Source organism: Sphaeramia orbicularis, chromosome 9 (genome assembly GCF_902148855.1).
Source record: "Sphaeramia orbicularis chromosome 9, fSphaOr1.1, whole genome shotgun sequence".
In the NCBI taxonomy this organism is placed as follows: Eukaryota; Metazoa; Chordata; class Actinopteri; order Kurtiformes; family Apogonidae; genus Sphaeramia; species Sphaeramia orbicularis.
In genome coordinates, this window is record NC_043965.1 from 4041177 (window position 1) to 4069066 (window position 27890).

General features: G+C 38.2%; 1 protein-coding gene across 3 annotated transcripts in view; it reads left to right on the forward strand.

Annotated features, from left to right (window-relative positions):
• bmp2k (BMP2 inducible kinase) overlaps positions 1-27890 on the forward strand; it is a 118532-nt gene that overhangs the window by 8565 nt on the left and 82077 nt on the right. For all 3 annotated transcript variants that reach the window (XM_030143138.1, XM_030143139.1, XM_030143140.1), the window contains 3 exons: positions 20186-20304; positions 25917-26022; positions 27288-27430. In XM_030143138.1, the coding sequence (XP_029998998.1) occupies positions 20186-20304; positions 25917-26022; positions 27288-27430 (368 nt within the window). The remainder of the gene's footprint in view (positions 1-20185; positions 20305-25916; positions 26023-27287; positions 27431-27890) is intronic.

Genomic DNA, 27890 nt, shown 5'->3' on the forward strand with positions numbered 1-27890 from the left:
CCACGAAAAGGTTCCAATCCGGCCCGTGGGATGAATTTGCAAAGTGAGAAAATTCCACAGTCAAGGCTGTCTAACTCATTTTAGTGCAGGTTCCACATACAGACCAATATGATCTCAAGTAAAATAATAGCATAATAACCTCCAAAAAATAATGACTCCATATTTTCTTTGCGGTTTGATGTGAAAAAAATATTACACTATGCTTACAAATAATGGCAACTAAAAAATTTTTGTCTTTGTTTTAGTAACAAAAATCACATTAAATTATGGAAATACTTACATTTGCAAACTATCCTGTAACAATAAAATGTGAATAATCTGAACAAATATGAGCAACCTGAAATGTCTAAAGAAAATTAAGCACATTTTTAACAATTTTCTGCCTGTTACTCAGTGTTTAGTGTCTTTGTGGCAGGTACTTCAGGGCAAAAATAGGGCTGACAAGCCACTCCAGGACCCACAAAAACTGAAGTCAAGGTCGTCATAGAGACTGATGGATGAACAAAAGTGTCTTTGTAGATTTGGTCCATAATGCACATGTGTAAATGACAAGTTGAGGCATAACATTGTTAAAATTGCACTTATTTTTCTTAAGAAATTACAGTTTTTTCAGGTTATTCACATCTTTTTTGTTTAATAGGGATTTTTTACACAAAGACAAAAAATTTGGAGTTGTCGTTATTTATAGGTTATTATGCAATTATTCTACTGATCTGGCCCACTTGAGATCAGATTGGGCTGAATGTGGCCCCTGGAAAAAAAAAAAGAGTTTGAGACCCCTGTTGTAGTATGACTGGGAAAAAAAAGTGTAGGAATAATTGCTTTCTTGAAGTTGACGAACATCAATCACTCAGAGCGCTAAACATTCTTTTTGCTGATATTTTTTGACCGGCCCAGCTGATCCGCCCTCTCTGCACGGGGAGGGTGGTGAGAATGCATCCCATCTACATTATTAGCATACTGTACTGGTGATGAATAGGCACATTGTGGCCCTTTGTTGTCTTATTCTAGCACCCTAGAAAGAATGCTGGTACGATGCAGCACTTGGTCCCGTGATGAGTATCGCTGCCTTTGTGCTTGCTCATTGAGGCCTTCTGTATCTGCCTCTCCGCAAAGCCGACCCTCCCCTCTTTGTGAAAGTGCAAACGAATAATTTTCTGTTAATTCATTATCACCCGATCCGCCGAGTGCATCAAGCCAGTTGTGAGCTTTTATGTGAATCGTATAGACGCCAAACAGAAGGATATTGATTTGGAAAGCAAGTGTTTCCTTATTATAGTCTTAATGAGAGTTTTCATAAGTTGCTGTTGGTTGATAAATGCTGCACATTTGAGACACACATTAGCACAGTTAATACTCCAAACGTGTGCAGTTTTGTAATGTGATTTTACATGAGTCTTTATATTACCAAGGAAGAAAATTAGGTCTTATGTATAATAGCGGCACAAAATCTTAAAATCTCTTCCTCATTACCATACTTCACTGTAGATCTGTCCGTAAGCCAGCCTGTAGTGCAGAATTGATCACCATTTAACGCTGATTTGAAAGCTTCCTGGAGATGAAAACACTGCAAGTACAGTTATTGATCTCAAATAATAAAACTGAATCACTCTGCTTCATAAGTTGTTGGAAAATAATCAAGGACGACAGGAGATAAAAAGGCTGAGCACCTTCTAAATAAATATTTCCACTGGCTGTGAGGACATATTTGATGTCACAGTGGAAATAAATTTCACAAAGATATGTGGGAAAGAAACAGAGCGGGTCTGCCTTTTTGGACAGAAAATTGAAAAGTGTCCTGGCTTGAACAAGGTCAGTCTTTTGATAGAGGCTGAGCTCAGATTTAAGCGATCCCTGACTTATGTGAACACACTGGGACGTGACTACACATGATGGAAGGACGAGTCGGAGGTGATGAATGATGGGCTCACTCTTAATGACAGAAGCTGCAGGCACTGTAAACAAAGTAGATGTCAACAGGCCGCTCTGTCTGCCAGAGGAGAAGTGGAACACAAAAAACAAAAACATTTATTATTGAGCAGTGTATCATAGTTATCTAATGAAAAACAAGCGTCCAACCTTTAAAAACCATCTCTCCCAGAACATTTCATTGTTTTGAGGTGTATTATGTGCTTGGCGAGCAGCATACACTGGAATACAGAAGCATAAATGTTATGTAATGTCATGCAAATTTAATTCCGGCTTCTGTGGGAAATAATAGTGTGATCAAGTCACATGTGGCTGTTTTCATCAAATGCGATCCAAGGCCTTGTGCTTCCCCATTGTTGTTGAAATGCGTTCTGCCTGTATCGCTCTGAATACAATGGACATAAGGACTTCCATTTTTGTTTTGTCGTGTCAAATCAAAGCAACAGAAAGAGGAAAGTCAGCAGCGCTTTTCTGATTGCATTAAAGTTTACATTTACAACCCTGACAGGAATTGGAATGAGGTGTTTTATTGAATAAGCTCTGAATCGATTAGCATATGTACAGTGCACATATAGTAATCTAAAATGGTGCATTTGGAATCACCTGTCCTGGAAAATCATAGACCATATAATACATGTCACTTCCTGTATTAGGCTATTATTAGGGCTGTTAAAGTAACCACAAAGTTGTAATACATCATTATTAACAACCACAGGGTCATAGTTTTACTGTTATGAGGCTATAGATACACCCTGAAATATTACCCACAAAGCCGTTCTCTTCATCTGTCCTGCTTTTCAGAGAGATTAACTAAATAAATAACAAGACTACTAAAACTTTACTACAACATAAGTCTTAATGTTAAATGTTCTGAGTGACAGTATACTAACGCTAATATTAGCTTGAAGTAGTGCTGCCGCTAATGACTAATTTTCTAGCGATTAATCTTTCGACAAATTTTTCGATTAGTCGACAAATCTAAACGGCTAATTTAAAAAAAAAAAAGAAAAAAGTCAAGTGTTTGTTATTTTGTTGTGTCCATTTTATTTTGAATACAACTCAAGGGGGGTGATCGGTACGCACGGATCCGCGGACTGAGGGAGGGGGGGGTCAACTGTAAGAACGGGGGAATGAAACTTGAGATGGTTATAAGACGGGGGTCTCTTTCTCTCTGTCTGAGGTACGGCTGCAGGCGCCAATACTGGTATGGATTCCCCAGGTGCCACAGCCAAAAATAAATATGTGTTCAATAGTAAAATGACACGTCGACTAAAAATATTGCTGTCGATCAATTTTCATGGTCGATTACGTCGACTAATTGCGGCAACACTAGTCTGAAGTGGCTCAAGAACCAGTGTAATGGTGATATTTGGTGTTGTTAGCACTACTTGCTCAGCTAACACTCCTATTTGAGTCCATTTGTAATGGTTCTTTTGCATGAATCCACATCAAAATGTTGGATCATAATGCTTATCCTGCAGACTAACCTGTACAGTTTGTGAAGTACATTTTGCTGCAGTTGAATAATAAATAACTGATGAAATGACGACCTCAGGCAGTGAAGATTTACTGCAAATCTATTAGTGGCTGGTCAAGCTCCTGAACTCTGACGTGCATTGAGTGTGATTTATTGTTGTTGAAGCAGCGGTGCAGAATGCAGCATTAGTGTACACCGCTTTTATTTTGAGTCTTGAGTGTGTTGGTATTGTAGGCGTCACTGAGTTTGACCGTCTCACTTCAAATTGAGTCCAACTCTGCAGTAAGTAAACAGGTATAGAACGATGGAGGTCCTCAGTGTTTAATGTGAGAAGTGTTCATAGTTTCATAATGAAGTGATGAATTAAACTACAATATATTCACTGTGATAAAATGTCACATGACCACCAGCCTTGTCACCGTTTATAAACGGCAGCAGTGGACAGACGTTTATATAATCTATATGAAATAATTTACTAGATATGGGATTATTCTTATCAGTCGCTGGTGTCAGTTAGTGCCTTATCTTATTTATCTTGCGTATCTCATTGACCATACATCATGCTTTCTATGAAAACGTATCAGTAGCTCGTACTATAGCCTAGTAGTTTTATCTCCTTACACTGGTTGTTCATTTCCCAGCGGTGCACGGATGTTTTCCTCTACATTTCCTGAGTCGGCTCCTTAATGTATGTAAATAGGGAACTCTGTCTCACGCTCCAACATCACCCGTCATTAAACAAAAGAAGAAGGAGATCATTATGGGAAGCAGTATGTCATTTAGATGGCTGAAAATGCATACTGGGAAATTTGACCAGTGTATTACATCATGTGGGTATCTGACATACTGGGAATTTATGCCATTCCATTCACAGCGTCTGCCAGTTTTGACATGGTTTAGAGCAGGGGTGTCAAACTCTTTTTAGTTCAGGGGTCACATTAAGCCAAATTTGATCTGAAGTGGGCCGGACCAGTGAAATGGTAATGACGTATAGATAATGTCAACTCCAAACTCTATGTTTTAGAGTGAAAAAAATACAATTATGTGATGAAAATGTTTGCATCTACCAACTATTCTTTAAAAGAACATAAATAACATGAACAAATTTAATTTTCTTAAGAAAACTAAGTGCAATGTTAACAATATTATGTCTCAGTTTATCATTTACGCATGTAAATTACAACTTACAGATCACAGTGGATCTACAAATACCCCGAAAGATTTAGTAACAGGCAGAATTTTGGTAAACTTGCACTTCAGACATTTCAAAATGTTCATATTTGTTCAAGTTATTCGCATTTTTGTGAAATGATAGTTTGTTTTAGTGTAAATACAGTAAAATGACATGAAAATGTTTATATTTACTAAGAGAAAAATTTATAGGTTATTATGATAGTATTTTACTGATCCAACCCACTGGAGACTAAATTGGTCTGTATGTGGAACCTGAACTAAAATGATTAATATCTTCAGTGTAATTTTTCCATTTCACAAATTCCTCCCATGGGCCAGACTGGACCCTTTGGTGGGCCGGATTTGGTCCCGGGCCGCATGTTTGAGACCTCTGGTTTAGAGCATAAAGTCATGAAAAAGAGAGGGAAACTAGTCACCAAAAAGTACTATGTTCATGAGTGATGTGCAGTTTTAATAATAATTGTTAATATTTGATCGAATGGGAATGATGGTACAGAGAAAGTGCTAATTTGTCTCAGTCAATGTATGAACAGAATGTAACACGGGTAATAAATGAGAGCGTGGTAAACATTATTCCAGTTCAGCAGCAGCAGATCCAGCTGTAGTTCCTTCAGGCTCTTGCTGTACCCACAGACGTTGAGCAGTGGACAGTAGAGATTGATTGATAACCAGTTTGTACAGTTAAACAGCCACAGCTGAGTCTTTTTCATAACCCGAAAAGGTGTCAGTGTATTAGGCAACGAGCTGTGCACTCATTTTTTTTTTTTTTTTTTTTTTTCCGAAAAGCATGGCTAAAAAAAATGGTGCACAGCTTGCTCAAAGCCGTGCTAATTACCAATATATTCTTTTACCTTGTCATGGGTATTACTATGTTGAAATGCAAGTGGTTGGACAATTAGTGTTTCTCAACAAGGGCGGTAAGTGCAAATTTAGTTTCGGCTCATGATACCGTTATGCTATGTGCATCGCTTTTATGCCTGCCTTAATATTACACACCTGTTTTTGTTTTTTTGTTTTTTTTACACACACTGTTCCTCCATTTCTGCCAAATTCACTGAAAGGGGTTGACAGAGGCGATCATATTAGGATTCTCAAATAGAAATACTGACTGACTGAGAGGAAAGTTTAAAAAAAAAAAAAAAAAAAAAGCTAAAAAGAAAATCTCATCCACCTAAATGTTCTTTCAGATGCTTCAATTTATTGATTAATTACTTTGAGTTTAATCTTCATTGATTCAAGTATTTAGTATTTTGACCTCAACAACAGTTACCTAAATTCTAGAAAAGTACAAAACAAAACAGTAATTTCTCTAACCTCATACGTGTCTTATGTGTTCTCACTGTAGATTTTGTGGATGCAAAATAGGGGTGTAACTGTGCACTCATTTGTACCGAACAGTTTTGGTTTAGGGCCTTCGATACAATACGGAGGTGTACTGGATGAATACATGTAGCCTATGTGAAGAACGCAAACACTTGGGAAGCAGGGCGGCCACAAGCAGAACCCATGTGCAGGGTTTCCTCTATATACATTCAGTGCCGCTTCAGAAAAACCCAAAACATGACAACGGAGAGTTTAACAGAGGCACAGAAGCCGGGTCGGACATTTGAAGCATGTTAAGTTTCACTTTTGGTTTTCAGTGCATTGCAGCTTTGTGGCACGAAAGACCCTGTTAGGTCACATTCACAGCACTTCAGGGAATACTATGAGGCATTCAAAAACAGTCACTAAATTACATTGTTAGCCATAAACGAACGTCGAACATTCAAAAAATACATAACATGTGAGGTGCCTGTTAATGCACAAATGACTGAACAATATTTTGTAGAAATGTCCTGGAGTGTAACCCCCCATACCACCCCCACCCCCCAGTCTGCTTCACTGTACTGAAAACGTATCAAAGATGTGTCAAACCAAAGACCCCTGTACCGAAAATGTACCGAACTGAAATTTTTCTGCACCGTTACGCTCCTAATTCAAAGGTAGGCCTGATGTTCGTTGACTAATCAGATATCAGCTTTCCCCTGCTTGACACTAGCATTATTATATCAGCTTTAAAGAATCCACTATCGGTCAAAATCTGCAGGGAAACCTATTTATCCATTCTGACAGTATTTTGCTTGAAAGTCCCTTCATAGACACAATCACAGTCGCATTATTGCAGTCGAGATTCAAGATTCGAGAGGTTTCGTTCTTGTCATACACAGGATAAAACTGAGCAGATACACATTAAATTCTTGTCTGGTGATTTTAAAAATTTACACCTCAGGGTATTTCTTGGACGTTTTCAGAGGATTACCTAAGTTTTCCCTCTGACCTTTCTGACACTTCGCCTGTGTTTTCCCACAGCCTGATGGATACTGCGTTTATCTTTAAATCAGCCTGTTTGTGGCAGATCAGGTTTCCGTGTCAGGTGTAATGCTGAAATCTATTTGAGTGTTTTGTCAATACTTTGTCGCAGTACTTGTACCTTCTCCCCAGCTTCACCGCAAAGCCTCCGAAGAATATGTTCTTGTGTCTGTCTGTTCAGTTGTAAACACTTTTGAGGTAAGATGTATGAGAACTGACTGCCAGAACCTCCGAGCTCGCTAAACCCAGGATAAAACACACATACACTCATCGCCACATCACCTTATATTCCCTTTTATGGTGATGGTTTTTACTAAGACTAACATCTGTCTTGTAAAGCGCCTTGCATCATATACCTGACTCGGAATGGGATTGACTGCAGTCGAGGTTCCACGGTCAACGAGAACTGAGCAAAGACGAGTTGTTGACAGAGAAGGTCTCGCCAGACAGATTTATTCCAGTTAAATCCAGCATAAAGGGGAGGGTCTAGCCTTTTGTCTTTTTCATAACCTGTATTTCCTTCAGTGTTGAGTTACTGTGTTTTAGTTGCTTTTTTATTTTACTTTCTTAAGCGGATAAATTACTATGTAGATATAACTAAATGTTTTGCTTTGAGATTCCAGTGTTCACATTCAGACAGGCACTGAAAGCATAAATTGTTCTTGAAATAATCAACTGGTCAATCTGTACCTTTACAGATTTTTGTTGTACCGATCATCTGGAGAAGTGACTGTTTTAGAGATTGTGTTTTTTGGATGCATTGATTTTTAGCTTTACTGACCTCATTTTCTTCAGTCTCATCTGTCCAGTATTTGACTCATGCTATGTTCAGACAGCAGGTCTTAATGCAATACAATTCAGACTTTTTGGTAAAAATCAGATTTGTTTGTGTGCTCATTCATATTACACATTAAATGCAACTTCTATCAGTTTTGAGTATGAACTGAATGCAACCCTGAAGTGACCCGCATGTGCAAAAGAGGTCCTGATGTGGGCCTAATAAGTGACCACGCAAGCACGTACTGTTCTTACCGAAGTAAATATGGTGGTGTCTTATCTCGTCGTGTTGTTGTTGTTGTTTACCTGCTGCTCCTCCTCCTGGGACGCAGAATTGTGACGTTTTTCGCATTTCAATGACGTAAATGTTGGATAAATGCAACCTGGCTTTTCAGTCTGAAGTTTGCAAAATATCTGATATGTATCGGATATAGAACCACATATGAAAGTGGCCTGGGTTGGAAATGGAAAAAATTGGACTTGTGCTGTTCAAACTGTCTTTAACAGATCAAATACAGGTCACATACGGGCAAAAAAATCGGATTTGGGCCACATTTGCCTGCAGTCTGAACGTAGCCATAGTGACAGTCTATACATTTCAGTTTCATATATGTTGCTCTTTTATTATTGTCTTATTGGGCTAATTCTTATTCTGCTTATTGATTCTCACTCTTTTCAAATTTAAAGTGTTAAAAGAAGAGGTCAGATAGTACATACTCGTAAATATCTTCCTCTCATGTTGATAATATGTAAGATAAAATGATGTGCCTTAAAGATAACAGTTAAACTGCTGATTGTGGTTGCAGATTTGATGTCCAGTCTGAATTTAAGCTGCTGTTTCACATGATTTCACTTTGCCTATTTGTCGTTTTCTTTTCCAAAGATGAAGCCTCACTTTCGACCATTTATCGCAGTTCATCTTTCACATTGTTGTCATGTTAGTCATGCGCACTAGCTCACATCTAAACAAAAACGGACACGCTGTTACTTTGACGTTTGACAGTCACAGAAGATTCTAGCAGATAGTGGAGTTTGTCAGTGCAGATGTAAAGCCTTTGTCTGCAAAAATAAACATGCATTTCAGGAACTCATGGGCAGAAGTGAAATTGAACTCTTCTTACAGGTATTGGGTACTTGGTGTTTTGGATCAGATTGTTATTTGACACAGACTTCTGCTTCCCCACTCTGAACATATGCTCATGCTGACATCAGCTAAAACCCAGTCATACTTCCAGATGTTGGAATATTTCTCAATTTAAGGTTCTTGAGTCACCTAGTGAATATTTTTGCTCATATTAGAACGACGTCCTTGTAGCATCCCCCTATCTTTTGTGCATTTTGGCTGAGTGCCACCCTCACCTCTAGCAGTTTAAAAATATCTGACCTGACACGGTCTTGGTTATCCCCTCAGTATAGTCATACTGCACACTTAACTTTACTGCATGTCCATAATGGTTATTCCAGCATTTCCGGTTGGGCTACTTTAAACACGGTGATGCAGATGAGAGGGAGTGTTAATGAATCACAGTATTATATTTTCAGTTTGTCTGTGTAATACAGTAACTTGACATGTCAGAGAACTAGTTGGAGATAAATGTGTCATGAGAATTTGTACAAAAACATCTGATTTCATCTGTCAAAACCCAAAGAGGAGTCCTATGTTTAAAGGTCCAGAATAAATGGAGTTGTAGTGTTCGGTCAGGAAAAGGCCCACAGTGTGCAGAATCTCTCAACTGCTCGTGAAAAGCAAGTGCATGTCTAATTTTAGTCCAGCAACCTATGCCACTCATGCATTTGTGTGAGTGACACTATAGTGTAACTGTTGAAGACTGAGGAGAAATGGATTAAGCAGCGTTTTTAACAGATAGTCACTAGTCTAAAGTGGGTTACCAGGGCTCGAGGTTTGCAAACTGATGTCTGACAGCTCCTAAAGAATGTGTCTGATGTGCAGATTAATAACTCCAGACTCCGATGAAATAATGGAGCATTCTGGTAGATGTTGACATGCCGAGTTTAGTTTTCAGCTTTTTTGTTTTGTAACTCCTGTTTAACAATTACAAAGTGGCTTGGCAGCTTCATCAGAAGCCAGAACAAACGTACTTCCCGCATTAGCCTGTATTATTCCAAATCTCAAAGGATTTACTAAAGCGCTGGGGATCAAAAAGTCATTATTGGTAATTAGCAAGAGCAGCTGGTCCAGGACTGCAAGCTGGAAAAGACCTTGATGCCAGTTGATAGAAATCCATTTGCTGTGTTTTCAGTGGGAAAAAAAAACACCTTTTATTCACTGTATGAATCAAAAATGAATATCATTAACTCTTACAGTGTCAGTATGGTAATATATATAGCTTCCTTTTTAAACGAATCAGTTTTGGGTTTAGAACCAGGATTCTAAATCCTCCACCCTCATCTAATATGCGAGACTCTGTAAAAACCAACACCAAATAACCAACTATAGGTGAGCATCCAGTTATGGCAAAGTCTCCTTCTGAGGGTTGACCTTAATTGGGTTTCTTTGTTCTTTCAACATGATAAATTGACACTCATGTCAGAGGAAAGTTGGACAAGAAACAGGCCAGGTGTAGATTTACAGCGGAAAAGAGGGTAGAGAAGAGATGAGTTACTCTGTAAGGTAAATAAGTAAAATTAGAGGTGTAAACATTTCAATACCAGTTCATTTTGATAACTCCCCCAGTAATTTTAGTTTAGTTTTTACACAAAATGAGAAAGCATCTCTGGGTTTCCCTTTATATCAAATATAAGCATGAAAAATGTCTTTATATTGGGCTGTTGTTGACAGAAAATAAGCTCTCTGTGAACATTACTGAGTCTGGGAAAATTCAGGCTTTTATGTTTATGTTCTCATCTTGTTTGACATTTTTATTATAAAGGATTAAGCCAGACAATGGGGGATTAATCAATCATAATCACTATTTGCAGAGCTACTAACACACCTTTAAACTTTTCACCACATCGCTCAATTTCGTACCTGTAGTCCTTTATTTATACAAGAAGAAAAATAGCCTTTTCTCATACTTTCTCTTCCTCTAGATGAAACAAAGCTTGAGAGTTCGGTCACAGTAGATTTGCAGCACAGAGCAAACAAAAGCTGCTTTAAGCGTGTTGCTCTTATCTTCACACTTTAAAACTGTGAGAAGTTGTATGGGAAGTGTTGTGGGTTCATGTTAGGGGATGGGGGGCCTCCAGGAGGAAATACCTCAGCCTGCTCCAAATGTTCTCCAAAAGAAATGCCATTCTTCCTTCTTAAAAGCAGGTCTACAAGTTGAGGAAGGGCTTCAAATCAAACCACACTCTGTTTGTAGCTTTTTAACAAACTAAAATGTCACGCTGAAGTGTAAATCTGTGGTGTGAAGAGTAAAAGAATGATCGGTCAGAAAGTGGTCTGTTATCACTGATGACATCATGCTTCAGAGGAAGAACATCTGCGCCTGGAGACTAAGCAGAACTATAAACGTATGATCTCTGTTCGCTGCATGTTGCTAAATCCTCTAATCCTCCCTCTTTCAGACACTCCTCTACCACTTCTGAAGTTTTTTTTTCTTGCTTATATCACAAGGCATGCCGAGTATCTGTTTCACACAGGCTGTTGAGATCCTCTTTCAAGCCTCTTCCACAGGCTGTCATGTGGGCTGCTGTGACTGCCCTAGTTAGTCAGGCTTTACAGTGATGTCAGGGTCCCTAGTGCTGGATACAGGGCCGGGAAAAATTCTCCAGTAATTACAGCCCTCCTCCAGCACCGGGCTTTAATGTCCGTACCCCTCCTCCTTTCTTCCTGGCCTGATGGACTCAGGGATTTTCCTCCCAACTGTCACTGACAACTGACCATGTCCTCAACAGCGAAGTGTTTCCAAATCCTCTCCTCTCTTTCGTGCCGCTTGCTCGCAGATAAAAACGAGGGGAGGTACAATCACGGTGAGATGTGACTAATGGCTGCAGAGTACTGGAGTTAGACATGCCCACCAGCAATGTTTCAGTACTTGGATTCGGTTGCACAAGAACTTCGCTGTGTTATCAGTGTGAAACTGAAGCTGGGAGAGACTCATCTCTTGATTTACACAGATATACAGCATGTTAGCACAACAGATGTGTCAGTCAAACTGAGGTTGGTTACGTGAAAAAAATATGGAGGCTTCCACATTTATCAGGTCTCTAGTGTCATGTTTTAGTCCTGGGTGTGCCTTCATGTTCTAAAATTTCTACATCCTAGTGACACTGAAAGTAGGGGTGAGACAATTTTCTTGTCATACCTATAATTTATAAAAAAAAATATAGAAAGACTGATTAATGAACGCAGATGGGATGTTTTCTAAACCATTAGTATTGGCAGGACTTGGCTGGAGTTATGACCAAGGGCTCAAATCAAGCTTCTCAAGTGGACTCACTGACTTGACATAAAATAAAGAATAAAAAATCGAGAATTACCTAGATTTTTATGTTCAAGTTCAGTTGCATTTATATTGACTATTTACTTTGAGTTTGATATTCACTGATGGACGTATTTATCTACATTTCAAGTACTTTATTTCAAGTGTTGAATTAGTTTTGAGAGGGATGGTCATATCAGCCAAATTTAACTTAAGAAATGTGACATTTGTGTTGGTGTCATCCAGCTGTTTTTCTACAGCTTACTAATAGACACCTAGTACTCTAGATGTACAACAGACATAGTGCACACGGGTATAACTAAATGCGTTCTTGTATGGTTAATAGACATCTTTTGATAATGAAAGAGCTGAAATGAACATTTTAACACAATCTGATATGTGTACTAAAAAAAACCCTGGTAATGAAGTTGAAACATGTCTAAAATGAAACTGATCACCAAGACCCGCTTTTACTTATCTTGTCAAAAATGAAATAGTTGTATTTTCCCATCTTATCTGTTTGGCTGCAGTGAGTTGTAAGGGGAATCCCTTCTTTTAGGATTTTGTTTGTCGTGATCTCAAGGGCAGTGGTGTGAAATCCCCTCTTTGTTTTGGTTGGATTAAACTAATACCGAATTCAATCAAAATTCCTGCCATCAGGTATTTCTATGCATTATGTCTGTTGCCATTGAGAGTATAAAAATGCTTTGAGTTCCAGTCATTGTAGCCGAACCCAGTCCGTACATATGGTATTTGCATCCACTCTTCAAGCTCTTTGTTTGCTGTAGCGTGTTAGTGTTTGCATCAATGTAGCTGGTGTCAGTCAATAGTCATAGACAGCTTTGTTGTTGTTATTAGTTGAATCCAGTCTCCTGTACAGTGAGGGGCCTTTTGTGTTGCTTTGGGGGGTCTCTCATTTGTCCGGGAAGTTGGTATGCTGGGCACAAAGCCCCTCTAAAACAAATCATTCCATCCACAGCCACTCAGGAGCATAATGCACTCAATAGCGTACCACTTCCGTGGCTGGCATAGTCATGGGAGGCAACAAAAGCCCCAGGGTAGTGATTTAGTGAGAACCTGATCCTGGAGCATATGGCCTCAGTCAGTTCCAGATCAGGCCAGCAGGCAGCCATGAAGCACTGCTACTGAGGCCTTTAGCTTTAACTTTTCACATGCCTGTGCCCCTGTGGAGACACAAAAATTAGCCCCTCTTTATACACAAGGAACAGCTGGTGTTGGGGAATCACACCAGCAAATACTCTGAAACGGAGTATGAGGACGGTTTTCCACAAAACTAGCCGATAACATGACCTTAACCACAATTTAAATCATGAAGACAATTCTGACTTGTAGCAGTTGGCAAGTAGTTTGATTAGTTACCTTAACTTGTAGCTAACCAATTAATGACCAGTTACTCTATTCACTGTAGGTATGTTAAGGAAAAATACCTTTTTTTTCCTGTTAATGGAGGAAATGGGTGATTTACTGTAGAAAAACTAATATGAGGCCAATATGTTTTGTCTTGTGGCCCTCATCAGTATTCACAAAGTGAAGTTTTCATTTAATATAACTAACATAAATTAATTGCAGGGTTTTTCTACTGTTGAGGCTTGCTAGTAAATGACTTTGCCAAAGATGTAGGTTATGACAGACATATTTAATGAGCATTTGTTATCTACTCCAGCTTTTCTGGATTTTTGTACATAGAGATAGAAATAATAATAGTCCCGAAGTATGTGAAATTATGTACTTTTTAATGAAAGAGGTAAGATTTTCTTGTTTGGTGACTTCCAAAATCCTTGCATTTTGTAGAAAATAAGGCTTGGCACCCAAAGCCCCTGAAAACTGTGAGAAACCCCCAATTTGGTTCCAAAATGCAAAGATTTACAAATCAGTTCTGCATTCACTTGACATGCTCTGTATCTCATACTAAAAAACCATGCTGTAGTCTCATACCTTGGCCGGTTTAAAGTGCATTTACAGGTTCAGTGTGGAATATTCATTAGCAGCTAGCAGTGAAGCTACAGATTTCAACCAGATGAATATCACACTACAGTGACCTCGAAAGATCCTCAGTGGAGCTGGTGTTTGATTTGTCCATTTAAGGCCCTTTAGTAAAGCAGGTAATAACTAGAGCCTGACCGATATGGGAGTTTTGGGGCTGATGCTGATGCCAAAATCGGGGGCTAAAAAAAGCAGATATCCAATATACTGGCCGACAACCGATACATGAAATAAGAACATTGATATACACAGGATATAATAGTCTTATATTAGATAATGGTGGACATGTGAGTTAACAGTTGCATCCTTGTTTATCTCACAAAGAAAATTTACACCACTTTAAAACACTGTACAATAGTCTTATATTAGACTAGTATGTGACTCGAAAGGACGCCTGTTCTCAAATATCGGGGGAAACATGGAGGTAACCCACTCTGTAGATATAAACTGCTCAATTCAAGGTAACAAAAACATAAAATGTATTCATGGCTGAGACAGTTTGGAGATGACTCTGAGACATTCAGACATTATCCACACCGGAACATTATTTCTATATGGTAAAGAACAGACTAAAAACAGAGCGATGCAGTGGACACAGGCATACATTAACGTCCACATTGACCGGGAATTGTCCATTAATGCAGCAACAGTATAGGAGGGAGGCGATGTGACCAGAGGGAAGAAAGGCTTTTATCGAGTCATTTATAGGGGTCAAATTTCTCTAAACCCACTTTTATTAGTCTTTGGTTCATTTATTTGTGTATTTGGACCCTGACAGTTCAAAAAGTTGGAATTTGAACCGTCCAGGTGCTGCAAAGCTATCTTTATATTTATTTGGGCAAAAACCTAGTGGATTTGTATAACCCGTTTTAATTCCTGCTTAATTTGTTACGTCTATAACTAGTTACTTCACGACATTTGCACATATAAGGTCCAGACTTCAAACGAACATTTCTCCGAGTACGACATAATTGTTTGTCAACAGCAGCGGTTGTAGTCCATACTGAAAATATGTCCAAACTTGGAGCCGATTACCTAAAACATTCAGTTGTTGGTTGAACGGGACAGAGCAGCACAGCCAATAATCTGGAGGGGGCGGGGCCTGAAGTGGTTCATGTGCATTTAAAGGGCCAGCGCTCCAAACCACCTTTCTGGTGTCATTACTCAGAAATAGGGTTGAAGATGGACCTGTGGAGTTGAATGAATAAAGAATTCAGACCCAAGCAGAGCATTTACAGTTTATGTAGACCACAGGGAAATGTTTTAAAATGCATAATTCCTTTAAAAAAAAAAAAAGCAAAATATCACTCCTTTAAAAATACAGTATTTCTTAGATTGGAGTAGATATTGGTTGGGTCATACCGTAAGTGTGAAACTTGAATGTTCTGGTTTTCAATGAAAGTTGGTTGTGTGTTTTTATCTCTTCCATGCTTGTTTGAATAGCTTTTTCTTTTCAACCTTTTGGCCTTTTTGCTTAAGCAAATGGATTTCGCCTTGTAAAATCTGTCATCCGGTCCATGCAACCCCCACATCCTCTTGCCTCAAGTTTGATCTTTACTACGTCTGCATCCTACGTCTTTTTGTGAAAGCAGCACATAAAGGTTACGATTGGCTCAAGATGACTCAGGATGGCTTTTTTTTTTTTTCTCCCCACATGGCAAGCACTGTTTGATGTACTCTGTGCTGTCAAATGACAATAAAGGCAATTCTGAAGATTAGAAAGCTGGCTCTACATCACATAGAATTGTGTTTCAGCACGCAGAAAGTCGTCTCTTAATAAATGGGCGCATCCTAGTGTTTTAAAAGCAGCTCTTTCATAAGGCTGTGTCATATGATTCAGTTTTCAGGCTGAAGTTTCCTCCCACTCCCCCGGCTCTCTGGACGGTTTTACACTCAACTGCCTCGTTAAAGGAAATCAATTTAAGCCTGGACCAGCCGTTTGGAGTGACCATCGAGCTAACCTTGGCACAGAGAGCGGACCAAGGCAAATCGATGAACAGCATCCAGCAGGTGTAAACGCCTTTGCTGTTGCACTTTGTCTTGGCAGAATTTCTGTATCTGTATCTTTTTTTTTTTTTTTTTTTTAAAGAAAGCAGCAGCCAAGAATGGAAACAGTGGCTGGGAAGCTAAATTCATGCAGACATAGTGGAAGCACAATCATTTATTAACTCCGATCGTTCTTTTTCCCCTCTGCTGTTCCTTTTTCACTTTTTATATGATTTAGTTTTCTGATGCTGCCAGTGTACTTAGAATTCAGGAAGTCTGACAGGTTCACAGTTTCACATTTTCCAAGCATGGAAATAATCCAACGAAACAAAATAAAACCCACTTGATAAGATAAAAACAAGACAAATTGAAATGCATAGTTTAAACTGATGTTATGTCAATTGATTTTGATTGATTTAGATCTGTGGGTCCTATACATCTGCAGTATGAGACCAAAAAAAGTAAACTAAAGTCTCATCAGGACCCATGTTTACTAAAATACACCATGATTTGTCATAATATCTGAATTTTCATTGATTCTTCCACTGTTAAAACAGTACTGAATAAGTACTAGAACACTGGAAAGGCATTCACAGTCAGAAAGAGAACGTCAACGACCGCTTTTAATAAGTAATGTTAGAAATGGAAACACGTCTTTTGTTGTTTTTGTCAGTTCTGTCTCTTACAGCTGAGGCCTCTCGTCTGCATTTCACATGACTTTGGTGAGGTCAACGTTTAGAAACTCTTCCAGTAGACACTTTCCTTCTGTTTTTCAATAAGGAGAATGAATTAACTTGTCATATTACAGTTATGTATTTTATGCATAAAACTCACACTGCCAGGTGGTGACATAATAAAAATGGCTCCACAACCCACTGTGGGTCCTGGCACTAAGTTTGAGGAAAACCAATTTCAATCATTATAAGCATTTTCAACGGTGTCAATGACTGTCAGAACCATTTATAAGAAAAGTAAAATGGTCACATTATTATTCACTGTTCTTGTCTTGTTAAAGGAGTGATATTTTGCTTTTTAAAATGGAATTATGCATTTTAAAACATTTCCCTGTGGTCTATATAAACTTTGAGTACTTAGAAAAGCGCTATACAAAACCAATGTATTATTATTATTATTATTATTATTATTATTATTATTATCATAACAACCTGTAAATGCTATACTTGGGTCTGAGTTCTTCATTAATTCAACTCCACAGGTCCATCTTCAACCCTATTTCTGAGTATTGACACAAGAAAGGTGGTTTTGAGCCCTGGGCCTTTAAATGCACATGAGCCACTTCAGGCCCCGCCCCCTCCAGGTTGTTGGCCGTGCTTCCTGTCCCATTCAGCCACTTGTGTTTGTTAATACAACCAACAACTGAACATTTTAGGTAACTAGCACGAAGTTTGGATATATTTTCAGTTTTTACAACCGCTGCTGCTGACAAACGGTTATGGTGTACTTGGAGAAATGTTCGTCGGAAATTTTGACCTTATATATGCAAATGTCGTGATGTAACTAGTTATAAAATGTAACAAATTTAAGCAGGAATTAAAACGAGTCGCAGAAATCCACTCAGTTTTTGCTGGAATGAATAATAAGAAGATAACTTTGCAGCACCTGGAGGGTTCAAACTCAAACTTTTTCAACTATCAGGGTCCAAATACACAAATAAATGAACCAAAGACAAATAAAAGTGGGTTTAGCAAAAATATGACCCCTGTATATTGAAGCCAGTCCTGATTTTGGTCCCGTTTTAAAGATCTGCTCTTGTACTGAAACTCGTTCATGTGAAATGAACCTGTAATGGTTTTGAAATGAGACTCTTTGTATCCCATTATCACTAAGTCGTCACATTAAACCTATCTGATCTCTAGCGGTGGTTGGTTGAAGCTGTAATTATCGGCGTTGTCTCTGGAACAGGTCGTCTCCGTATCTGCTCGTTCATCCCTCAGCGCTACAGAATGGCATCAGTCACTGCTCTGATCTGATAGTGTGTGTGCTACATTAACTCGCACTGTTGTGACTGAACACACAGAAGCACTTCACTGTTTGCTTTGACTGGAGCTCTTGTCTTTATCCTCTCTTTGTTGTTCTCATGGGGATACTCAGGTTTAACCTACATGAATAAGGATTAAAAACCGAATACTCAGAATGCTTTTTTCTTTCTCATATATCACAGTTTCTCACACCTGTTTTTGTCAGACATAGTATTTATTAAAAATGGATCTGTTACATCTATATGCTGTTAGTTTTGTATATTTTGTTTGAGCTTTAGAAGGAGGATAACACTAGAAGGTTGCCAGTTTAGAGGTAAAGTTTTTAGTTTTTGTGTGGAAGGCTTAGGCGTGATGGCTTTTTATTTGGTCTTTTTCTGTAATGTTGAGTGTATATTATTACAATATTTGGAAAATAGTGAGAAGTAATTAGAACCAAATCTACTTAGTGTCATGAATAATAGATTATTCTCCCCATACACTAATTAACTATTTTTTTTCCACAAGTGTGTGAAAAAATAGTTAATTAGTGTAGTTTAGTATAGCTTCTCTCCAGAGTGGTAGAGTATTCTTTTTATTCTATAATGGTTTATTAAAGTTTTATAATGCTAGGGGAAACTAAATAACCACTCCAGTTACCTTGTGTGGATGTATTTGTCACATTTATTTTTGTAGGTTAGGAAAGCAGCATTTAAGTCAAGCATATTTCAGCTTTATACATAAAACAACAATGCTAGTGTTTTGCATATAGTTTATTCGTTAATATTTTATGAACACTGGTTATGGAGCAATAGTTGGTGGCGACAGTATTGTTATCAGGAATTAGACCGATGCATCCTTAGTGTTAAAGGAGTAATATTTTGCTTTAAAAATGGAATTATGATTTTCAGACATTTCCCTGCGGTCTCCATAAACTGTAAATGCTCTGCTTGGGTCTGAATTCTTCATTCATTCAACTTCACAGGTCCATCTTCAGCCCTATTTCAGAGTAATGACACCAGAAAGGTGGTTTGGAGTGCTGGCCCTTTAAATGCACATGAGCCACTTCAGGCCCCGCCCCCCTCCAGGTTATTGGCTGTGCTACTCTGTCCCATTCAACCAACAACTGAACATTTTAGGAAATGGGCTCCAAGTTTGGACATATTTTCAGTATGGACTACAACCGCTGCTGCTGACAAACAATTTTGTCGTACACAGAGAAATGTTCGTTTGAAGTCTGGACCTGATATGTGCAAATGTCGTGATGTAACTAGTTATAGACGCAACAAATTAAGCAGGAATTAAAACGGGTTGTAGAAATCCACTTGATTTTTGCCAAAATGAATATAAAGATGGCTTTGCAGCACCTGGAGGGTTCAAATTCAAACTGTATGAACTATTAGGGTCCAAATACACAAATAAATGAACCAAAGACTAATAAAAGTGGGTTTAGAGAAATTTGACCCCTATAAATGACTCGATAAAAGCCTTTCTCCCCTCTGGTCTCATCACCTCCCTCCTTCTATTTCCATTCCCAAACTGAATCCATATTGCTTTTCAGCTGACCTAAGGTAACTTGTTGAGCAACAAGTGTGCCATTGTACGGCGTTTCTTTCTGTCGGTGGACTTTGATGCCGGTTATTCAGTGACTCAGCTCGTCCTAATGAGACCAGAGTCTGTCCCATCCCGGAGCCGGTGTCCATTCACCCACAGAGTGAGGACAGCCACTCATTAACACCGTGTCAACAAGCTGTATAAGCGCAAAACTCGATGGAAACAAAAACCTGCTGTAGAACCTTCCATCTTAATAGTTCAATAGCATTCTGCATGTGATAAAATCAGATGTGTTTTTGCTGGCTGCCATGTCGGCCAACCGCCCAATCAACAGAAGTTGGTATGTGGGAAATGAGACATTTAGGGAAAAGTAGTTTGTGATGAAAGATTTGGCTAACACAAGCTCAACCACTGCACCCTAATCCTAAAATGTCTTTGTAATTGTCAGTGAGAGCACAAGCCAAAGTCTGCTTCTCATCAATTAGATGCAAGTCCTCTCTGAGCAATACCTAATTTAGTTTCATTTGGTAACTTGTCGTCTTCTGTTTTTGCAGGAGGTTTCTCAGTGGTGTTCCTGGCTCGTACTCACAGCGGTGTCCGCTGCGCTCTGAAAAGGATGTACGTCAACAACGTCCCCGACCTAAATGTCTGCAAGAGAGAGATCACTATCATGGTGAGAGAAGCGTCATGGCCTCTACTTACATCGTTTAGAAACACACTTCTTATCTCAAATGATTTCTTCCTGTCTTTATTGTAATCTGGTCCTTGCAAAGCGTATGCTACTTTGGTGGTTGTTTGTAACCTTGAAATAATGTTACACAAACTTCACAAATTTTAGAAATAATTAGGAATGAAACAATGGCTAATTTTTTCAGGATATAAGTATTTACTTCTCTTCCTGCTGATTTTCAGACATTATATTCCAAAACTTTCATTACACACCTCTCTTAACTTTTTCTGCACAGGGTGTTTTTGGAAGTCTTTGTGCTCATTAACTAAGATAATTAGTTGTAAAGCAAAAGCAGACATTAGTTTTTTATTCACATGGACATGACCAGTAGTTACGTAACAGCAGTGTAATAAAAAGCAGAATTTAACTGCACAACATCTGCGAGCGCAACAAGTGCAGAAACCCCTGTGGTTTGTAATGCATGTTAAATTAACAGCTGGTAGTTGAGGCTTGTGTTCCTCTGGAAGTTATGTGGCTGTGAACTTGGTCCAGCGCTCTTTGTATTCGTACTACAATGCCACCCCAGACTCAACAGGGTCAGCAGTCTCTAGGGATCTTAAAACACTGGGGTACTGTGGTCACTAGGTGTACGAGTTCTAAAATAAAGCCTGGGGGGGGGGGGGTATTCTGGGGTAGCCCACTGTCCTCTGTCCACGAGGGTTCTGGCTCAAACCCAAATGACTGAAAAAGTCCAATGAAGCTGCCAGACGGAGCATCCATTTTGCAGGTTGTTGTGGTATTTGACACTTGATAGTTCCTGTATGTTATTGGGTGTGGGCGTGCCACAATTACAACTTAATTGCCTTATCACAGTTATCTGAGCTAACCCACTATTCTTTTCCCCGATCATGATAATCATCTCTACTGAGCTGTAAAAACCCCCCCCAGAAATATCATATTTCATCTGTTTTTTTTCCAGTGTTTGAGACGTTTGACTAATTTTGTCAAATGTCAGTTTTATCATTTGTCCTTCATTTAACCCTTTCATGCATAGGTCACTACAGTGGACAGTTCTTCTCCAGCTTTTCTCTTGTATATTCATGGGTTTTGATGTTTTAGTTCCATATCAGCCAACACAGTGAACACTTACACACCATCCCATACACTGACATTCATACCATTACTGTAACTTTGCTGTTCTTGATTAGCCTGATCTGCAGTAACATGTTTAAGTGTAAATCAATTATTTGTTAGACAAGAAGGTTTTTTTTTTTTTTTTGCATATTCCATGAAGTGAGTAATTACTAGCATTAGAATATGTTAAAATGTGAGAAGACATCAGGCATCATTAAAAATGTTTTTATTTCATTGTTTTCATATCACTTTCTGATATTGGGTTTTAAACACGTTTCTTTACTTCAAAATTAAATGCATGGGTATTTTTGTAACTCCACAGAAAAAAAAAACTCGATCGCATTGTTTTTTTCATGCCTAAGGAGGAGTAAAAACACTGAAGAAAAAAATCTTAACTAAGGTTCTCACACTTCATGCATGAATGGGTTAAGGTGCAAGACTTGTATTTATGTCATTACCAGTACTTTATATATGTTAGTAAAAGGTTATATAAAGGTAAGGTGTTTTTGCCGTATTTGCCCTGTGCTTTTTTTGTTTTTGTCAAACAAAAGGGTCATTTTTGTTCCAAGGTTTAGTGCCAATGAATGATCCGTCTCCTACATTAGGTAATAATAATCCTCAAATAAAAGCCAGCAGTCAATTACAGGCTGAGTCTATAGTAATATCCAAGGCTAGTTCTCAAATAAAGACAAAACGAAAATATTAAGGTGTGTATGCCATATAATGTACCAGTAAAGCATAATGTTCGCTTCGAATGTCATCTGTTTTCCACACTATGCTGTGGTGTTACTGTCCTATTTCGGCCACTGCAGGTGTGTGTCTTTTTGCTGAAAGTTAAAAAATATGAAAGAAAATCAACTTAAAAGTAAAAGCTCTACTAGGCAGTGAAATGCTGGAGGGATTTTATTATTGACACAGTGAAAGAAGTCTTCTATTAGTGGAAAAGCACCTTTCAGTACTACTTAGGTTTTGGCCTAAATTTTTACTCATGGTTTTTAAATCTCTGCGCAGACTTGCACCTTCTCTTATTTAACCGGACATTGGAGCTGCTACCTCTGTTGAGTTTCAAATCACTGCTTAAAAGTCACATTTTTGCATTTGAGCTGAGCTTCACATGTTACTGTTATCTTTAGTTTTAAATTATTGTCTTTAGCGTTTATATTTATTGTTTTAATATTTTTAATGCATGAACTGTGTGTCAGTATTGTTTTATTTTATTTATTGTCTTTTACTTATATTCTGTTTCATGATAATGGACAACACTTTGGGGCAGTAGTGTCTGTTTTTAAATGTGCTATACAAATAAACCTTGACCTAAATAGGACTATTTTTACTTACTAGACAGAGGGAGTAAAGGCCCGGCACCTTCTGTAGCTCAAATAAATAAAGCCCTGAACACTATTTATTAAGGAAATGTAGCAATTTTTTAATAATTGTAGTCAACCGTTGTTACGCAGATAGAAAACTAGTGGAGGAGAAAGGATAGAAAAAGAAAATTTACTTGCATCATAGTTAATCATCAACTAAAATTTCACTTCAGTTTCAGCTCTTATTGGGTGCGGTTTTCAGTACTGTCTTTAGACCCGCCCCCGATGTGTCAGAATGGAAAATACAGATTATTTTTCACGTATGTTGACATTTTACTTCATCCACGTTTGACTCGGTTGTCGCACATATTTGCCGCCGCCTTTACGTGGGCTTGAAGTCGCGCATGATCCGTGTTTGAAATGGGACACAAACCTTCATTAAGAGGTAGACTCTCATAAACCAAGGTGCATGTAAACGGCCTCATTCTGTCTTCCTCACCCTGGTTCTCTTCCCACCTCTTGTTTTTAAGCATTTCCAGTCTGGCAGGAGCAGAAGGTGGTTTCTGGCTGCGTGCTGGGTGACATTGTGTTACAGCACCTGGTCCATTGATAAACGTCTTTTGATCTTTTACACAGGGCATATGATTACAGCATATAATTCACGTCGTTTTATGTCGTTCTCGGTTAAATACCCCCCCCGTTTGTTCCGTGGCGTACTGCACATGTACGGCTCGGACAACAGCAGATGTCTTGTCTTAAGCGTTTGACCCCGGTGTGTCGGCGAGTGGCTCACTCTAAGCTGTTTGGCCCAGCTTTGTGTGTCTGTTCACCGCCTCATCAGCTGGAACAATGTGTAATACTCACCCACACAGACCCACACACAGCTGACCTTAAACACTGACACAGTTCTGGCCTGTTGGGACGTTGCCTTAGGTGTGTCGGTTTCCACAACACACAGCGGTCTCTCTGCTCACGCTGGCATTTAGCGACCAACAAACACTTTGATGCTTTAATCCAGCCAATGAATCAAGTTAAGAAAGATTAGTGGATTTAAAGACCAGTAGGGCATAAGGGCATGAAAAAAAACACAAAAAGTCTAACCACATACAGGAGCTTGACTTAATTCATTGTGGAGTGTTTTTTTTGTTTGTGTGTGTGTGTGTGTGTGTGTGTGTGTGGGGGGGGGGGGGTTGTACGGTGTTAATTGATAGTATAGTATAGTATAGATAGATAGATGTTTTATTAATCCTGAGGGAAATTCAAGTATTCAGCAGCTTTGCGTACAGCACAAGAAGAGAAAACAGACAAAACAAAACAGGCGGGTTAGTAACCAGTAGGGGTGTGTATCGGCAAAAATCCAGCAATACAAATCACAATACTAGGATCACGATACGATATATCATGATACTGTTAAAAAGCCAATTTTTTTGTTTGTTTCTTTTTTTTTTTTTTTTAACATTCTTTTTATTGAACATTTTCAAAATTATCCAGTCCAGCACAGAACATACAGGTTGTATGAAATATAAGGCAGATCCAAAATATGTCCACAGCGATGATCTCAAAAGTTCCTATTAAGTCTATTTCAGGTAGTTGCAGTCTGAGTTCCCAGATATTCCAGCACTTTTCCAAACTTTGCTGTAAAGACATCCTTCTGATCGTTAATATAAAATCTTAGTCTTTCCAGAGAAATATAGTCTGATATCAAATACTTCCACAGATGTATTGAAGGAGGTTCTTCTCCAACCCATTTGGTCATAACAGCCTTTCGGCCCAACATTAACAAAAACTGAACAGTATACTGTTTCTTTTGTGTTTTTAAAGATTATTTCCTGGAAGAATTGAATTACACCAGAAATGTGTACAAACACATTTTTATTTGACTAGAACAGGATCTAATGCTATATCACAAAATTTTTCTAAGTCTCCTAGTTTCCAAAGGAACTAACATCTACCACTCAGACAGTAAGAAGTGCTTTTAGGATGTTTCTAATAACCATTATTTAATAAAACAGTGTTAAATGACAGTAAATAAGATATAAACAATAAAGAAAACCAAAATTGAAGTTCCGCCATATCTGCGTTTGAATAAATACCCAAAAATAGCGATACAGTACTTTTTAATATTGCTACAGTATTATGAAATGAAATATTGCGATATATTGCAGAAATGATATTTTCTAACACCCCTAGTACCCAGATTAATATTGAGGTTTGTATATACTCTAAAAAACTTGCTAGAAAACTTACTGTAAAAGTATTGCTTAAAAAACCAGAAACTTACTCTAAAAAACTTCCTGGACAACACTGTAAACAAAACACAATTTAAAAACCTGTAGAAAACTAAATGTACTGGCAATGTACAGTATTTATGCATTTCAGGGCACAGTGATTTAAAGTGAAAATGTCTCCAAATTAAAATGTCAAATAGACCGACAAAAACACTACATATAAGGCAGAGCTTCAGTTTTATTTTGAGTTTATTTACACTTCGTTTGGTGTTCCTAAGTCTTAACAAAGTCTTAGTAAGTCTAAAATCGAAGTATCTGAATTTAGACGACCAGACAGATAAGAAGTTAACTTTCTATAGTCTTGCTTTTAGTTTTTGCGCATAAACACAAATAAAGTTTTTCTTGACATCATTTTGATCAAAGGATTTCAAGACTTTTGTGCTTGTTTGTGTGGATTTTTGACAAAGGTTTGGATCAGACAAATAAAACAAAGCTTCTGGATGTGAATCAGATCTGAAGTCAACTTTTTATTCGTCTGAAAAAGGTCTTCAGTTTCACTTGTTGAAACCTGCAGAAACCGTCAATAAATTCAACTTCATCCACTGTAACTGGCTTAACTGTAATTTACTCGATCTAATAAACTGGTCCGTCCTCTTTCGATGTTATCTTTTCTGTTTCACTTTAGAGTTCACTTTAAATTATACATTCAGTCAATAATGGCAGCCAGCGACTGAACAAATACAGAAACACAACAAGCCGAAACACGCCAACGCACCAGTCCGTGAATTTAATAACAGACAATCGCACCCAGTCTTTTCAATAGCCTCAAGTGATGTCTAATGTTTTATTTTGTGAAATCCTGAACAGACTCTTTGTTCGATGGGATCACCCTGTCTTTATATTCCCATGTCTTTGTGCTGATCGCTCCCATGTTTCCCTCCTGCAGAAGGAACTGTCGGGACATAAGAACATCGTCGGATACTTGGACTCGACCATCAACGCTGTGTCGGACAGTGTCTGGGAGGTCCTCATCCTCATGGAGTACTGTAAAGGTACTACAAAACACTTTTATATATCACTGACAATTTTAGTATGAATTTACTCACAGTTTTTTAAGGTAATTCTGTTATGACTTAAACTATTTTTGTAATAAATGTACCTATATTCTTCATTTATTTGATTTTTTTTTTTTTTTTATGGTGTAGCTCTTGGTCTCTGTACAAATTTACACGCAAACATTCACTGTAATTTAGAATATTTGGATGGTTGAAGCATTTACATCAATTAAGTGGATGGATACGCAGTAATTGCCAAATGTTTTGCCTAAATACTTCATATTGTCCTTAATTAACCCTGACTTTCACTAGATCACAAACAAAAGCCTCAGTTCAAATGCAAATTAGCATTCGTTCTTGTGAGCGTCTGTTGCTGCGATGTGAAGAGAGATCTGTACGATATTAAATTTTGACCTGCCTGCCTACATCCTCTAGTATGTAATTTGTTTTGACTGGCGGTGACACCAGTAACAACATCCAACTAATTTAGTTCAGATGAAGAGTCATAACAGCCAACTATTCTGTCTTCCAGATTCTTTAATTTTATTTGTTGCTTATGTTTTCACTGTAAATCACCAAACAATGAACATAGACTATAGAACTCAAGTCCATTTTTGAGGGAAAGAACTCTTAATTCCCACAAATTAATATGTTTGTTGTAAAACACAGCCAGGGATTCAGTTTCTTATGTAATGTGTAGGTTGCCTAGTGGTAAAAGACATATACACTGGAAAAAATCAAAATCTTACAAAGTGCATTTTCCTCATTTCTACTCATAGTATCTCATCACACTTAAAATAAGACATAATCACCTAAAGAGTAACTTTTCAGTGAGATATAAAAACTTATTTCTAGACTATAGATCTGGAAAATCTTTTCTCAAGACATCTTACCAAGATAATTTTCACTTGTTTTTTTTTTTTGTTTTTTTTTTGCTCGAATTAAGCAAAAAAAATCTTGAATTAAGCATGAAAATCTGCCAATGGAACAAGTGAAAATTATCTCGGTAAGATTTCTTGAAATAAGAGTTTCCAGATCTATTGTCTAAAAATAATTTCTTATATCTCACTGAAAAGTTACTCTTTCGGTGATTATGTCTTATTTTAAGTGTGATTAGATATTTGGAATAGAAATGAGAAAAATTCACTTAGTAAGATTTAAATTTTTGCAGTGTAAAACCTCTGTTCTACGATAAATGCAGTGAAGTAAATATGAAGTCTGACCTTTACCTGAGTCTAACGTCGTTCTCTCTTCTCCTGAAGCGGGTCAAGTTGTGAAGCAGATGAACCAGCGGCTGAATGTGGGCTTCAGCGAGGCCGAGGTCCTCCATATTTTCTGTGATACCTGCGAGGCCGTGGCCCGCCTGCACCAATGCAAGACCCCCGTCATCCACAGAGACCTCAAGGTAATGGAGACGCCCCTCCCCCCTCTATTTAGACCTCCAATAAGCTTTCAGTCTTAAAGATAAAGATAATCAGGCCATTTTTGTCCCGATTTTCCCCCTTCCTGACCAAGGACGGCAAACACCAGATCATCGTATGTTTTATAAGATTATCCTGTGGTCTGAGGTATGTCAAGAGTGAATTTGTCCTGATAATCAGCTCCGAAACAGGTCAGGGCCGACCATCATAAATATTAAACTTGTTCACTATTTACGACCAAAAATCTTCATGTGTTGGGAAAGCTGACAACTCACGAGTCTTGATTCTGTGAATTGTGATGTAGAACGATATGTAGCCTATCAAGAAGTGACCTCACTGAGTAACAATGAATTAGGTGTAAATAAAGTTCGGTGGACCTCAGAAATGAAGTCATGACATCATATTGACCAGCTTGTGGAGGTGTGGAAAGCCCGAGAATGTCTA